At 34.7% G+C, this 14,694-nt stretch overlaps 1 protein-coding gene across 50 annotated transcripts in view; it reads left to right on the top strand.

Moving 5' to 3' along the window:
- The window catches only part of PPFIA2 (PTPRF interacting protein alpha 2), a 505,598-nt gene that overhangs the window by 404,637 nt on the left and 86,267 nt on the right, over positions 1 to 14,694 (top strand). For all 50 annotated transcript variants that reach the window (XR_010148373.1, XM_063786935.1, XM_054664543.2 and 47 more), the window contains 3 exons: positions 1,318 to 1,453; positions 6,194 to 6,414; positions 11,749 to 11,986. Coding sequence is in view for 49 of the 50 variants with exons in the window: in XM_063786935.1 (XP_063643005.1) it covers positions 1,318 to 1,453; positions 6,194 to 6,414; positions 11,749 to 11,986 (595 nt within the window). In the remaining variant the exon portion in view is untranslated. The remainder of the gene's footprint in view (positions 1 to 1,317; positions 1,454 to 6,193; positions 6,415 to 11,748; positions 11,987 to 14,694) is intronic.

Below are 14,694 nucleotides of genomic sequence, written 5' to 3'. Positions count from 1 at the left end.
TTGTTCTTCATGAAACTTAGAGCCTCTGCCCAAGAGATAAAGACAGAGTTGTGTCCTTTATGAATATGGCCTAGTTGTTTTTTTTTAAAATGTAACTTATCCATGATAAAACCTATTTACTTGATTAAGTCTCAAATACATTGCTACAAAAACAATAGCTGTCACCTATTTGATGGAAAATGTTTTAGTTCATTTGTTCTAATGCCCCATTTGGCAAAACAAGAACTTTCTTAAGTTAGTGTCTTCCGCTGTTGCAAACACCCAAACCTCACCTCCCCTTTTTAATGTTACCAGATATTTGGAAGTGCTTGTCTTTGTTCACAAGAATAACTGAAAAAGAGAGTATAGTCAATCAGCAGGAGCCTCAAATTCAATAGAACTAATAGCTTTAAGTATATTTCCTACTGATGATAGATCTGTTATTTCATTTTATAGGACAGCATTATGTCACTGTTATTATCATCATTATTGTAACAATAAAATGAATTTGCTATAAATCTACATATAAGTAATATGCCTGGAGAAGCCTTTTCTGCACTTTGATTATAGGGTACTTTATTACCATGTTTATTGAAAACTAGTGTAATGATACTTTCCAACTAAAATTTTCCGACTCTTTCATCTTTAAGCAGATTTAAGAATCAAATGTGCTTATGAAAAGATTTTTCTTCATCCTTTTGAAACAATGTCTTATTAAAAACTTAAAAAATCCTTTTGGTAGTATATCCTATTTTCTTTTATAAAAATAAGACCATAAGCCTTGGGTCCATCTAAATTTAAGCATTTTGTTGATTCTCTAAATTGAAAAATAGAATGTGAAAAATAGACAATGTGAATAAATTTCTCCAAAAATTTTAAGATTGGAAAAGTTCTGGGACCCTCAAATTTCAGACATTTTTAGCTAGATGTATAAGAAATATTTAAAACAAATACAGTAATCAATAGCACATACTGTGATATACACAAAAGAGCTCAAACTAAATTGCCAGAATTTAACCTAATGGATTTTGATTATCAGTCTTATTATGATTCATTTTACTACTGCATTTGAAAATGATAATAAACAGAAAGGTTATAAGCACTGTATATTCTAAAAGAAGAAAGTGCACTTGACTTTCAGGAATGGACCTAAGACTGCAGCTTCTGACATAAGTCTCTAAAGAGGCCTCAGAGAGTCATGACAATTTATTGGTTATCTTTCTTGAGGTTTATTTCCTTGAGGATTTCTGCTTTATTGCCAGTAAAACAGCAGATAGTAATTTCCTGGTAAGTTTAATTTTTGAGATTGGATTATTTTATATTTTTCCTTTTTTCCAGAACTCATCTAGACACCTCAGCTGAGTTGCGGTACTCAGTGGGATCCCTAGTGGACAGCCAGTCTGATTACAGAACAACTAAAGTAATAAGAAGACCAAGGAGAGGCCGCATGGGTGTGCGAAGAGATGAGCCAAAGGTTAATCTTTTAACTTCAACACTTCTCTAGTTTTATTTAAATAGATAATTTCATTTTTGATAGAATTTTAACACTGAGATAATTAGAAAATGCTAGCATTTTTATTAATTTGAAACACAGAGTATGACATTTTTAAAAAAACTGTAAGTAACATAAAGCCCCGACTATGGGCCCAAAGTTGAATAAGCATTTCCCGTGTATTTATTCATATAACATTATGAAGTGGGTACTACTTGTATACTAAGTTCAGACATAAAAACACTGAGGCTCAGAAAAGTTAAATGTTCAACATTGCGCAGGTAGCAAAGTAATGGAGTCAAAACTTGGGCCTATATTTGTGTAGTTTCCAATACTATTAGTAGTGTAATATTAACTATTATACTACATTGCCAAACATGTAGTCTTTTGATTTTCTTGGGCACTTGAGCAATGGCATTCATGTTGTTCATTCAAATTAACTTAATTAAAATTGGTATTTTAAAAACACTTTGAAGAAAATGTACATAGCCTATTCCTTGTGTTCATAAAGAACTATTAATGATAAGGGGCAGTGCTAGCCTTCCATTCAGTCAATAACTTAATTTAAAATTTGCAAGCTGTTTGTTGAATAATGTAGTTGTATTTTATAGAGAAGTAAAATAGTCCTTTGGTGCCTAAGCATAGTTTATTCTTTCAACCACTTTTATGCACCCCAAATACTATATAATCCATTTGTCCATATTTGTACACAGGCCCTTGATGACTTTTGGGTTTGAACTGGCACCAGTATGCCATGTATTAATTAATCCATCATAGTAGGCATTCAATATCTGTTGAATACATGAATAAATAAATGAGCAAATGAAGACTAAATTAAGTTAATCTCAATTCTTTTCTCATTATTATGTGACAAATTAATTAGTGCTACTTGATACCAAAACAAATTGTAACACAAATACTAATTCTGGTTCTCAATTCTTAACTCAATGCTCAGGGAAGTATCATGTGGTCTTCCATAGAAATCATTTTATATGATCACAAAAATAAAAACCAATTTTTTAAAAAGCAGAATAAAAGAGATCTAGGATCTGGCTTTTATGCTCAGCCTCCTCATACATTCAGATAACAGCTTGAAAAACACTGGTCAATTGCTTACTTCAAATGGAAGATTTCTAGTATCCATTTAAAAAACATAACCATGTAAATTAGCATGCCTTGGGCTTAAAAATTACAGGTATACTTTGTTTTACTGTGCTTTGCTTTATTGTGTTTCACAAGCATTATGTTTGTTTGTTTGTCAGTTTTTTACAAATTGAAGGTTCCTGATAACCGTGCCTCAAGCAAGTCTATGGATGCTAGTTTTTCAATGCATGTGCTCACTCCCTATATCTGTCTCATATTTTGGCAATTTTCACAATACTTTTTTTTTTTTGAGACAGGGTATTATTCTGTCACCCAGGCTGGAGTGCAGTGGCACGATCGTGGCTCATTGCAGCCTTGAATTCCTGAGCTCAAGCAATCCTCCCATCTCAGCCTCCCAAGTAGCTGGGACCACAAGCGGGCACCACTATGCCCAGCTAATTTTTGTATTTTTTGTAGTGATGGGATTTCACCATCTTGCCCAGGTTGATCTCAAACTCCTGTGCCCAAGTGATCTGCCCACCTCAGCCTCCCAAAGTGCTGGGATTATAAGCATGAGCCACTGCACCTACCAGTTCTCGAAATATTTCAAACTTTTATTATTATTATTATATCTGTTATGGTGATCTGTGAACAGTGATCTTTGATGTCACTATTGTAATCATTTGGGCACACCACGAACCATGCCAATATAAGATAGTGAAGTTAATCTATATGTTGTGTGTGCTTCTGCTCCAACAGCCATTTCCCACTGCTTTCCCTTTCTTTGGGCCTTTGTATTCCCCAGGACACAACAATATTGAAAGTAGGTCAATTAATAACCCTACAATAGCCTTAAGTGTTCAAATGAAAGGAAGAGTTGCACATCTCTCACTAAGTCAAAAGCTAGCAACAATTAAAGTTAGTGAGGAAGACATGTCAAAAGCTGAGTTAAGCCAAAAGCTAGGCCTCTGGCATCAAACAGCCAAGTTGTGACTACAAAGGAAAAGTTCCTGAAGGAAAATAAGAAACAACACGCAAGTAAGAAAACAAAACAGCCTTACTGCTGGTATGGAGAACGTTTTGGTGGTCTACATAAATTTGATCATTTAGTGATAAACAATCAAAGCATGCACAACATTCCCTTAAACCAAAGCATAATCCAGAGCAAGACCCTAACTCTCCTCATTTATATGAAGACTGAGAGACGTGAGGAAGCTGCAGAAGAAAACTTTGAAGCTAGCAGAGGGTTGTTCAATTCATAAAGTTTAAGGAAGGAAGCCATCTTCACAACATAAAAGTGCAAGGTGAAGCAACAAGGGCTGATGGAGAAGCTGTTACAAGTTATTCAGAAGATCTAGCTATGATAATTCATGAGGATGACTACACTAAACGATGGGTTTTCAATGTAGCTGAAACCACCTTCCATTGGAAGAAGATGCCAGCTAGGACTTTCATATCTAGAGAAGAAAAGTAAATGACTGGCTTCAAAGACTCAGAGGACAGGGGTGAATGAATGCAGCTAGTGACTGTAAGTTGAAGCCAATGCTCATTCACTATGCTGAAAATCCTAGGGCCTTCAAGAATTCTGCTAAATCTCCTCTACCTGTGCTCTATGAATGGAACAACAAAGCCTAGATGACAGCACATTTGTTTACAGCATGGTTTACTGAATATTTTAAACACAGATTTGAGACTTACTGCTCAGAAAAACATACTCCTTTCAAAATATTACTACTTATTAACAATGCACCTGGCCACCCAAGAGCTCTGACAGAGATGCTCAAAGAGATTGTTTTTTTCGTGCCTGCTAACACAACATTCATTGTGTAGCCCATGGATAAAGGAGTAATTTTGGCTTTCAAGTATTATAACTTAAGAAATACATTTCATAGGGCTATAACTGCCATAGGTAGTGACTCCTCTGATGGATTGGGGCAACGCCAATTGAAAACATTCTGGAAATGATTCATCATTCTAGACGCCATTAAGAACATTTATGACTCATGGGAGAAGGTCAAAACATCAACCTTGATCAGGTTCAATGGCTCACACCTGTAATCCCAGCACTTTGAGAGGCTGAGGCAGGTGATCACCTGAAGTCAGGAGCTCGAGACCAGCCTGGCCAACATGGTGAAATCTCATCTCTACTAAAAGTACAAAAATTAGCTGGGTGTGGTGGTGCACCTCTGCATTCCTAGCTACTCTGGAGGCTGAGGCATGAGAATAGCTTGAGCTCGGGTGGCAGAGGTTGCAGTGAGCCGAGATCAAGCCGCTGCCCTCCAGCCTGGGCAACAGAGCAAGACTCCCTCTCAAAAAAAAAAAAAAATCAAACTTAATAAGAGTTAAGAAGACATTGATTTTAACCCTCATGGGTGACTTTGAAGGGCTCAATACTTCTGTGGAGGAAGTAACTGCAAATGTGGTGAAAATAACAAGAGAACTAGAATTAGAAGTAGAGCCTGAAAACGAAACTAAGTTGCTGCAATCTCATGATAAAACTTGAACAGATGAGGATTTACTTTTTATGAATGAACAGAAAGTGGTTTCTTGAGATGGAATCTACTCCCAGTGAAGATGGAAACTACTCTTGGTGAACATTGTTAAAATGACAACAAAGGATATAAAATATTAGATTACACAGTTGATAAGACAGTTTCAGGGTGTGAGAGGATTGATTCCGATTTTGAAAGAAGTTCTACTGTGGGTTAAATGCTATCAAACTTCATTCCATGCTACAGAGAAATCTTTCATGAAAGAAAGAGTCAATCAATGTGGCAAACTTCATTGTTGTCTTATGTTTAAAAATTGTCACAGCCACCCAACCTTCAGTAACCATTACCCTTATCAGTCAGCAGCCATCAGCATCAAGGCAAGACCTTCCACCAGCAAAAAGATTAAAACTCACTGAAGGCTCAGATGATCATTAGTATTTTTTAGCTATAAAGTATTTTTAATGAAGGTATGTTCATTTTTTAGACACAGTGCAATTATACACTTAATAGACTTCAGTAGAGAATGGGCATAACTTTCATATTCATTGGGAAACCAATAAATTTGTGTGACTCTAATGTGACATTCACTTTATCAGGGTGGGCTGGAACTAACCCTGAAATCTCTGTGGAGTATACCTGTACATCATTTTGCAATATTTTAAATAACATTTTGTTAGAATCGATGTAAATAAATGTTGTGAAGAGAATTCCTGTGTAATTTCTTATGTGATAATATTAGTGGTCTGAGCTTATAATAAGAAAATATAGGAAGACTAATTAGTTTAAGTCATGAGTGCTTGAGTACAAATAAATAGATTGTTATATTTGGAAATAAGGAAAAGTATTACAAATACATGCTTTAAAGTAATTGTTACCTTGGAATATGATTGAACTATAAATCATATAGAAGTTTATCATCTTTATTTCTACTAAAATCTTGATATTTATACTGACAATCCCTCACATTACTTAAGATGTCAAGGAACTATTTTATGGAAGCAAATAAATTAAAATGTTAATAATTGGTTCAGTTTTTGCAAGGTCAGTTGTAAAAGCATGCCTGTTGTTGTTGTTGCTGTCTTTGAGATTAATGCTTTGAAAATGAGCAATATGATAAATATTCTGCATTTTTTCATTCACCATTCAGGTGAAATCTCTTGGGGATCACGAGTGGAATAGAACTCAGCAGATTGGAGTACTAAGCAGCCACCCTTTTGAAAGTGACACTGAAATGTCTGATATTGATGATGATGACAGAGAAACAATTTTTAGCTCAATGGATCTTCTCTCTCCAAGTGGTCATTCCGATGCCCAGACGCTAGCCATGATGCTTCAGGAACAATTGGATGCCATCAACAAAGAAATCAGGTAACTTCAATTAGTACTGATGATTTCAAGAAATTAGAAGACCTTGATACTGTACTAAAAATGTAATTACTAGATCAGAAGCATTAGCATTAACTGGGAGCTTAATAGATCTGCAGAATCTCAGACCTCACCCCGTACACACCGAATCAGAATGTGTATTTTCAGAAGATTCCCAGGATATTGTATATCTCCTTTATAATATTAGGACAGCCTTTGTAAGGAACATACATGAAACATATAAGATTAATGACATCAGTGACAATACAGAAGAATAAGTTAAAGGCGAAACTTTCTCCAGTGAATTTTAAAGCACTTTTTAAATTAAAATTTACTACTTAAAGGGAAAGTGTGTGTGGTAATCACGTACATTCTTCAGATACATTACATACTGCAGTAAAGGTACCAAATAGTATGCAAATTAATGTGCATTCAGATTCCTTAAAATATTTAAACATTGGAGTGAAATTAATTTACCATTCTTTTTGTCAATTTTATGCCATTTATATCAGGGACAGCGTGTTTCTTGGAAGTTTATTAACATTAACAGTTTTAGAGGCTGGAAAGTCCAAGATGAAGGTATCAGCAGGGTTCAGTTTTTGGTAAAGGCTCTCTTCCTGGCTCCAGGGAAAGGGAAAGTGAGGCAGGCAGTGGGAGGCAGAAAGAGAGTGGGGGGAGAGAGAGAGATAGAACATTAATATATTAATTCTATGGAATTAAGCCTCTCTCTCTCTCTCTTTCTGCCCTGCACTGCCCACCCACCTTTCCCTTTTCCTGGAGCCAGGAACAGAGAGCCTTTACCAAAAACGGAACCCTGCTGGAACCTTGATCTTGAACTTTTCAGAACAGCAAATTAATTTCACTCCAATTTTTAAATACTTTTAAGGGATCTGAGAGCCTTTACTAAAGAAAGATTTATGGAAGACCTCATGTAACCTCAATTACCTCCTCCAGATCCTATTTTCAAATACAGTCACTTTGGCCTTTACAGCTTTGACCTATGAATTGAAGGTGGGAGATAAAATTCAGTTCATAGCAAAGCAAATGCAGAAAGCAGGATAGAGTCCTCTTCTCTGCCTGGAACACTTGAGAAAAAATAAAAGTTAATGCCTTTAAATGGGATAAACCAAACATATTACTACTATTCTTAGTAATAAAAATTACATTTCTGTATTAATATATTGCATGAAAATTCAGATTTTTTTTTATTTAAATAGGGTCTCACACTGCTACCCAGGCTAGTGTGCCATAACTCAGATCTGGCTCACTGCAGCCCACAACCTCCCAGTCTCAGGCAATTCTCCCACCTCAGCCTTCCAAGTAGCTGGGACTATAGGCATGTGCCACCATGCCTGTCTTTTTTTTTTTTTTTAATTTTTTGTAGAGACATAGTCTCCCTCGCCAAGGGTGGTCTTGAACTCCTGGGCTCTAATGATCCTCCTGCCTTGGCCTCCCAAAATACTGAAATTATAAGTGTGAGCTACCACACCCAGCCTCAGATTGTTAATCTTAGTGCTTGTGACTGTTTAATTGTATTCACTGGTGCCTAAAACTTGCGTTTGAAGTTGGGCTGCTACCATATCTTAAACTGAGACACAATTCTTATAGAGTTTTTTATGATTAATATTCTTACATCAGTGAAAATACATTTTTCACATATTAATGCTGAAGTTTATAACAAATCAGGCTGATCATTAAAAATCCCCTAGCATTTTGGGGACATATGTGTGAACATTTTCTAAGTAAATGGGGACCAAATTCATCTGCATTCTTTACATATAAAAGCCTTACTATATCTGTGAGACATAATTTAATATTATAGCCTAACAAATATCTTTATTATATTTTCATTTCAAAGGCAATAAAACATATGGTGATATGAACTATTTCATACTAGTTATGAAAAAAATGTACTGTTGCTATATAGTACCCTAATAATAGATGGTTTTCATTACAATTGAAATTGGACAAATTAACATTTCAAATATTGAGAAATGTTGGCACTCTGATACTTTTATTTTAATTTAATATATGGTTTCTTGAATTCCAATGACATCAGCTTTTTCTGTCATTTCCTTGACTAACCCCAGTGATGAACCCAATTGTGTCAGGTAGATTTGTGTTCTTCTGAATATCAACAAACCATTCTTAACTTGTTTTTTCAACGGGTGAACAGGTTTTAAGTCTTTTGAACAATGCCTTTCTTTTTTCTTTCTGGCTCTAGCTAAATCAGTTGGCTTCCTTCTACTATTATTCAAATTACCTATCATCACCCTACTGCACTTTAGAATAGTTTTTTACCTGTATGACAATAACCATTACTGTCTGGTTTCTTTGTAGTATGCTAGTTCTCCATATACCAACCTAACTACAGCCAGAGAAGACTTTTAAACACACAAATGTGTTTATGTAATCCCCCTTTTTCTAACCATTCAATTGTTCTTAGGATACCAACCACACTTTTTAATATGGTCTACAATACCTCACCTGTCTCACCATTCTCTAACCATTTACCTTGCCTACTTTCTAGTTCCTTGATGTTCCATGCTCTTTCTTTTGTTGTGTCATCCCTTTCTTCTGGAACATTCCTGTCATTCCACACCCTTCTACCCTAACATTTCACTCATGTTACCCTTACTCACCATGGACAGCTCCTCCATCACTTCTTCAAGGAACGTAGTACTGTCCTTCAGTTCTTTACCTTCACTAGATTGTAACTTTTATACAGGAGCAAGAAATGTATCTGGCTTTGCTCACCTTTATTTGTAGGTCTTAGCACTTCGCTTGATATTTAGAAAGTGCTTCATGAATATTTGATTACTCTAAATAGAAAAATAATGTAAAACAAGTATTAACGGAATAACACTTTCTGAGGCTGTTCAGCTAATGGTCGAATTTACCAAATTAAGTTTGAAATCAAGTCTATATTCTTGTGATATTTATTTTCACCAAAGAGATCAACACACCCTCCATAACAAGCTATTTCTCTTCAGTGACTCTTAGCTTTGTAACATTAGGGTAGTAATTTCTAGTAACAATCTTGGCCAGTAGGTTAATATAGTTGTTTATTTGTAAGATTTTAAAAATACATGAAATGATATTATATCACATTTAAAAGAAATAGTCATCTTGATTCAAACCAGGTGAACTGCTAATAACAACCAGAATTTTTCTGTGATTAAGATTTTTCTTCTTTCATAAACTAATCTAGCCATTAAAAAATGCATGTTTTCTGTCTTCACAGCTCACTGATTCAAATTACTTCAAACTCATTTGCCACAGCAATGTTCATTCATCTGTGCTTTTATAGTTAGCTACTATTGTCTGTTAAATTAAACTTCAATGTACTCTCTTACCCAACTTGTTCCTCTGGGTTTGGCTGTCTTGTACAATTTATAGAATACCTAAAGTTAATAACCAAAATTTCTGCGTACAGCATAACCATGTTACATCTCACCAGAAAAAATTTCTAGGAGTCATTTTTCTACTAAGTATTTTAAAAGTACAAAATGTCTTCTTCTTTTTTTTACATTTTTATTTTTTGAGGGTGAAGATAGTTTTTTCTTTCAAATGTGTTTTAAGCTACGTTACTATGTACTATGTTACTTGATTAAACCTTTCTTTGGAGTTCTGACCTTGGGGTGAAGTTAAAAAATGCATTCATGAAAATAAACTTTGAGAGTAACAGAATTCATGTTCTTTTTCTAAGTGAAAGATCATAATTAAGTGTAAATGTGCCTCATAATGTTTTAACCAAAATGAATCTTTGTGAAACATATATGATTAGATTTTAAGTCCATACTTTGTAAGATTTTTAAACAGCCTATTAAAATCACAAAGATCACTTATTCCAATGACATGTAAGTAGACTACCAAAGTACTTTCTGCCTGGCCAGCAAACACATACTACTTAAAAACTGAAAGATTTACAGAATAGTTAGTGAAGACACAAGCAGTGAGTTAATAATCAAAGAGCTGGTGAACATATAAAAACAGGTGAGTAAATGTAGCTCAACTTCCCATAGTAAACGTACACCAGAGAAGTATTTCCTATTGAATAAATTTAGCGAATAAATTTAGCAAATAAATTACATTCTCCATTCTAAATATGTAAAAAGAAAACTTTGAAGTGATCATAAACTTGAAGGTACAGGTTCTATATAAGAGGGGATCCCAATAAACCATTTGTAATCAAGAACAAAATAGCTCAGGAGAATTTTACGACCCCCTTATCAAACTATACTGGTACACAGTTTCATTATAACAACATACAAAATGTGTATAGATTTAATTCAGGATTCAAATAGGATTTTTACACAACCTAGCTAAAGCTCTTTCCTATTTGTGCCTTTGTAATAAATAATTTATATAATTTTTTTTTCTCACTCTGCCACCCAGGCTGGAGTGCAGTGGTGCTATCTCGGCTCACTGCAAACTCTGCCTCCCGGGTCCAAGCGATTCTCCTGCCTCAGCCTCCAGAGTAGCTGGGATTACAGGCATGCACCACCATGCCTGGCTGATTTTTGTATTTTTAGTAGAGACGGGGTTTCACCATATTGGCCAGGCTGGTCTCGAACTCCTGACCTCATGATCCACCCATCTCGGCCTCCCAAAGTGCTGGGATTACAGGCGTGAGCCACCACTCCCGGCCTAGTTTTATTTCCAAGTTACTTTTTCATTATTTATGTATTCATCATCTATCTATATAACTATATTTTCACATTATTACCTTTTCTGGTACTTACTTAAAGGAGGCTTAGCTAAGTATTAATATTAAGAAAAGACTCAGGGTTTTATTTGGCTAATTGTGAATGACCATTTACTGAGGATACTATCATTTAAACTTTTTCATTAGGTAGGAGGTAAGATTCAATGACTTTGAATCTTAAGAGGGATATTTACATGTAATTATAATCTTTCACTTTTTCTAAGCTATTGCTAGTCCTTTGCCATCTCAAGGCTGAGTTTCTAAAGTCTCTTTTAGTGGTTCCTGAGGTCAAATGTAAGGTTAGGATTAATGGTAGAAATTAATTAGGTTCAAGATTTTTAAATAGTTTTAGCAGGTGGTAGTATACAAAGAAGGTAAAACTGGAAGTTGTCAGGAAAAAATGTATCATTTGAAAACAATTTTCTAAACTGCAGCCAGGAAGTCCCTGGAATTTACTGAAAGTTACACTATTTAGAGAAAAAAAAAAAGATGAAAAAATTAGATTTGATGTAAAATGTTCAAGAATAGTTTCTACTGATTTATTATGTGAATTCCAATGATCCTTACAGCAGCATATAATGGATCCATATTAAATTATATATGGATCATAATTAAACTGTATCTTTCAGGCTAATTCAGGAAGAAAAAGAATCTACAGAGTTGCGTGCTGAAGAAATTGAAAATAGAGTGGCTAGTGTGAGCCTCGAAGGCCTGAATTTGGCAAGGGTCCACCCAGGTACCTCCATTACTGCCTCTGTTACAGCTTCATCGCTGGCCAGTTCATCTCCCCCCAGTGGACACTCAACTCCAAAGCTCACCCCTCGAAGCCCTGCCAGGGAAATGGATCGGATGGGAGTCATGACACTGGTATGGTGATGTGTCCAGAGAACCTTTGCCTCCTGTTAAGATTAATGATGCTTTAGCTAAAACTTAACTGGGTGTTTGTTCTAGTCTAAGTACTTTCTGTGTATTTTATTGTTTATATCTTTTCTTATTCACAACATCCCTATGTGATCAGTACATTTATGAATCCCATTATGAGATGAAGAAATGGTAACCCACACAGGTGCTGTAACTTTCTAAGGGTCAAATAGTAAGTCAATGGTAGAGCAGAAATCTAAATAGCACATTATAAATGTCAATGAATTGCTGGGCATAGTGGCTCACAGCTATAATCCTAGCGCTTTTGGAGGCTGAGGCAGGAGGATTACCTAGAGGCAAGGATTTCAAGACTAGCCTAAGAAACATAGCAAGACCGCATCTCAAAAAAAAAGAAAAGAAAAAGAAAAAAAGAAAAAAAATTAGCTGGGTGTGTTGGTGGTCTGTACCTGTAGTCACTGCTACTTAGGATACTGAGGCAGCAGGATTCCTTGAGCCTAGGAATTTGAGACTGCAGTGAGCTATCATGGCAACACTGCACTCCAGCCTGGGCAACAGAGTGAGATTCCTTCTTGAAAAAAATAAAATAAAATAATTTTTTTTAAAAAATTGAATGACTTAAACCATTAAGTATATTTTTATTGATGGCATACGGAGGAAATCACTTTGGACTCTGTGTGTGTGTGTTTTTAACATAATAAGTAACAAAACTTAGTATTATAATTGCTTCAATACACCAAGATAGAGTTTTATAACTTTTCAATATATAACATAAATTTCTTGCATTATTTGTGTTAAGAGCCATAAAAAGCAACAGCTACTAATTCCTAATTTTGTTTTAGATTTTATATTCACATTTTCACATGTATACATTAATTCCTTATTTCATTTATCTTTATATTTGGGATTAGAAGATGGAAGCCTAAATTAGGAAGTTTCCTGAATGCAACTGAGAAAAAGTCAAATTTCCCCATTCTAAAAAATTTTATTATAAAAATATATTTATTAATATATAATATATGTATTTCATTATAAAATATATTTCATTATATATATTTATATATAATAAAACCTCTGGAAAATATGATTGTGATGACTGCTGAATACCATGATGTTAGTCATTTAATTCTCGTGGCAAAACTGGAGGTAGTAGGGCATTATCTCAACAGAGAGTGGAGGTTTTGAGAGTATAAATGGAGTGCCCATATTCAACACAGCTAATAAATGGAGCTGGATTTTTCCACAAATTTGCCTAATTTAAAAGCATGTACTACCATGTCTTTCTGTTTCAGTCATTACCTAGAAATATAGTATGTTGAAATGACACCAATGATGAAGATTAAAACATTCTGAACTGTTTATGGAGGTAAAATTATGATTTTGTAGTGAATATGCATTGGCATACTTAACAATTTTGAGGCTTCCAAGCCATAAAACTTATGTAAAAGAAAAATTGTGAATTTTTTTAAAAAGAAGACAGTTACCTCTTTAAGCTGCTGAGTCCACTATTTTCTGCTCATTTCCAAAACTTCCTACTAAAAATGTTTTTTAAATAGAATAGACAATGGCCAACCAGAAAAAATGCCCAGCTAATCAGAACTGATTCCACTTGGATACAGTACAAACTTTTAGCCAATGTGCTGAGATATACTAACCAAACATATGGAACTACATTGTGATCTGCTTATTTTAGAAATTTAGGAACCATTCATCTGATTTTGTTAGTTAAAAGTGTTATTGTCTCTTGCTTAGTTTCTGCCTATATAAGATATGCTACATAGTATTAATGAGCAACTTAGTACCAAACCTATAGTAAGAATCCTGGACCACAGAATAAAATTTAGTCAGCATTCAAGGCAGGAATACTTTGATTATTTTTGTATTGCTTTTATTTCTGACATTTTTACAACACAGTTTTACACTTTTAAGTCTTTTTATAAACATAAGCATCATAACTCTTGATAGTGCTATTACTTTCATAGCAATAAAATATTTATAATCCTTTAGATGTGATTGTGTGTGTGTGTGAGAGACAGAGAGAGAGAGAAAGATGCCAGTGCTTTCATGAATTTTCTTGAACAATTAGTAGTAAATAAATCAGTGGAATATGAATATTATTACATTATAATTAGAGTACTGAAAAATAAGGCATTTTTAGAAGAGTAAAGAAATATTTAAAGTGTTTTATATCTAAGTCAGAGAAGCAAGAAATGAAATCCAGGAAGTCCTTAACACCTAATATAATTCTGTCACCAATTGTATTTTTTTTAAATAAAATATGGGTAATTTTTTTTAACCTGAAGAAAATGCTTTTGGCATTTGTGGGAAAGAGAAAGATTTTAGGATGCCCAAAATTTTGAGATCCCACAGGAACAGCACATCTGCCCAAAGGAGGCCCAAAGCTCTGCATAGATGGGGCAAAAACAAGAATTTATAAACTCCTTGTATATGCATTGGATCTTCACTCCCAATAATATTTTCTTGAAAAGATGCAGTCTCGTTTATTTCTAGCTAGCTCACTCTTTTAGCTAGACTCACTCACTCATTCCACAGTTTCTCTTTCCCAGGGTCCATGCCTCGTATCCAGTGCCTGTACACATGGCCCCATTATGGAAACAATCATCTGACTTATGTTACCTGAGAAGTTCCCTCTCTAAATTTAACTACCAGGCGGAGTGCTTTTATAGTAATTAAAA

The sequence above is a fragment of the Pan troglodytes genome, chromosome 10 (assembly GCF_028858775.2).
Source record: "Pan troglodytes isolate AG18354 chromosome 10, NHGRI_mPanTro3-v2.0_pri, whole genome shotgun sequence".
NCBI classification, from domain to species: domain Eukaryota; kingdom Metazoa; phylum Chordata; class Mammalia; order Primates; family Hominidae; genus Pan; species Pan troglodytes.
This window is presented reverse-complemented; position numbering and strand designations above follow the sequence as displayed.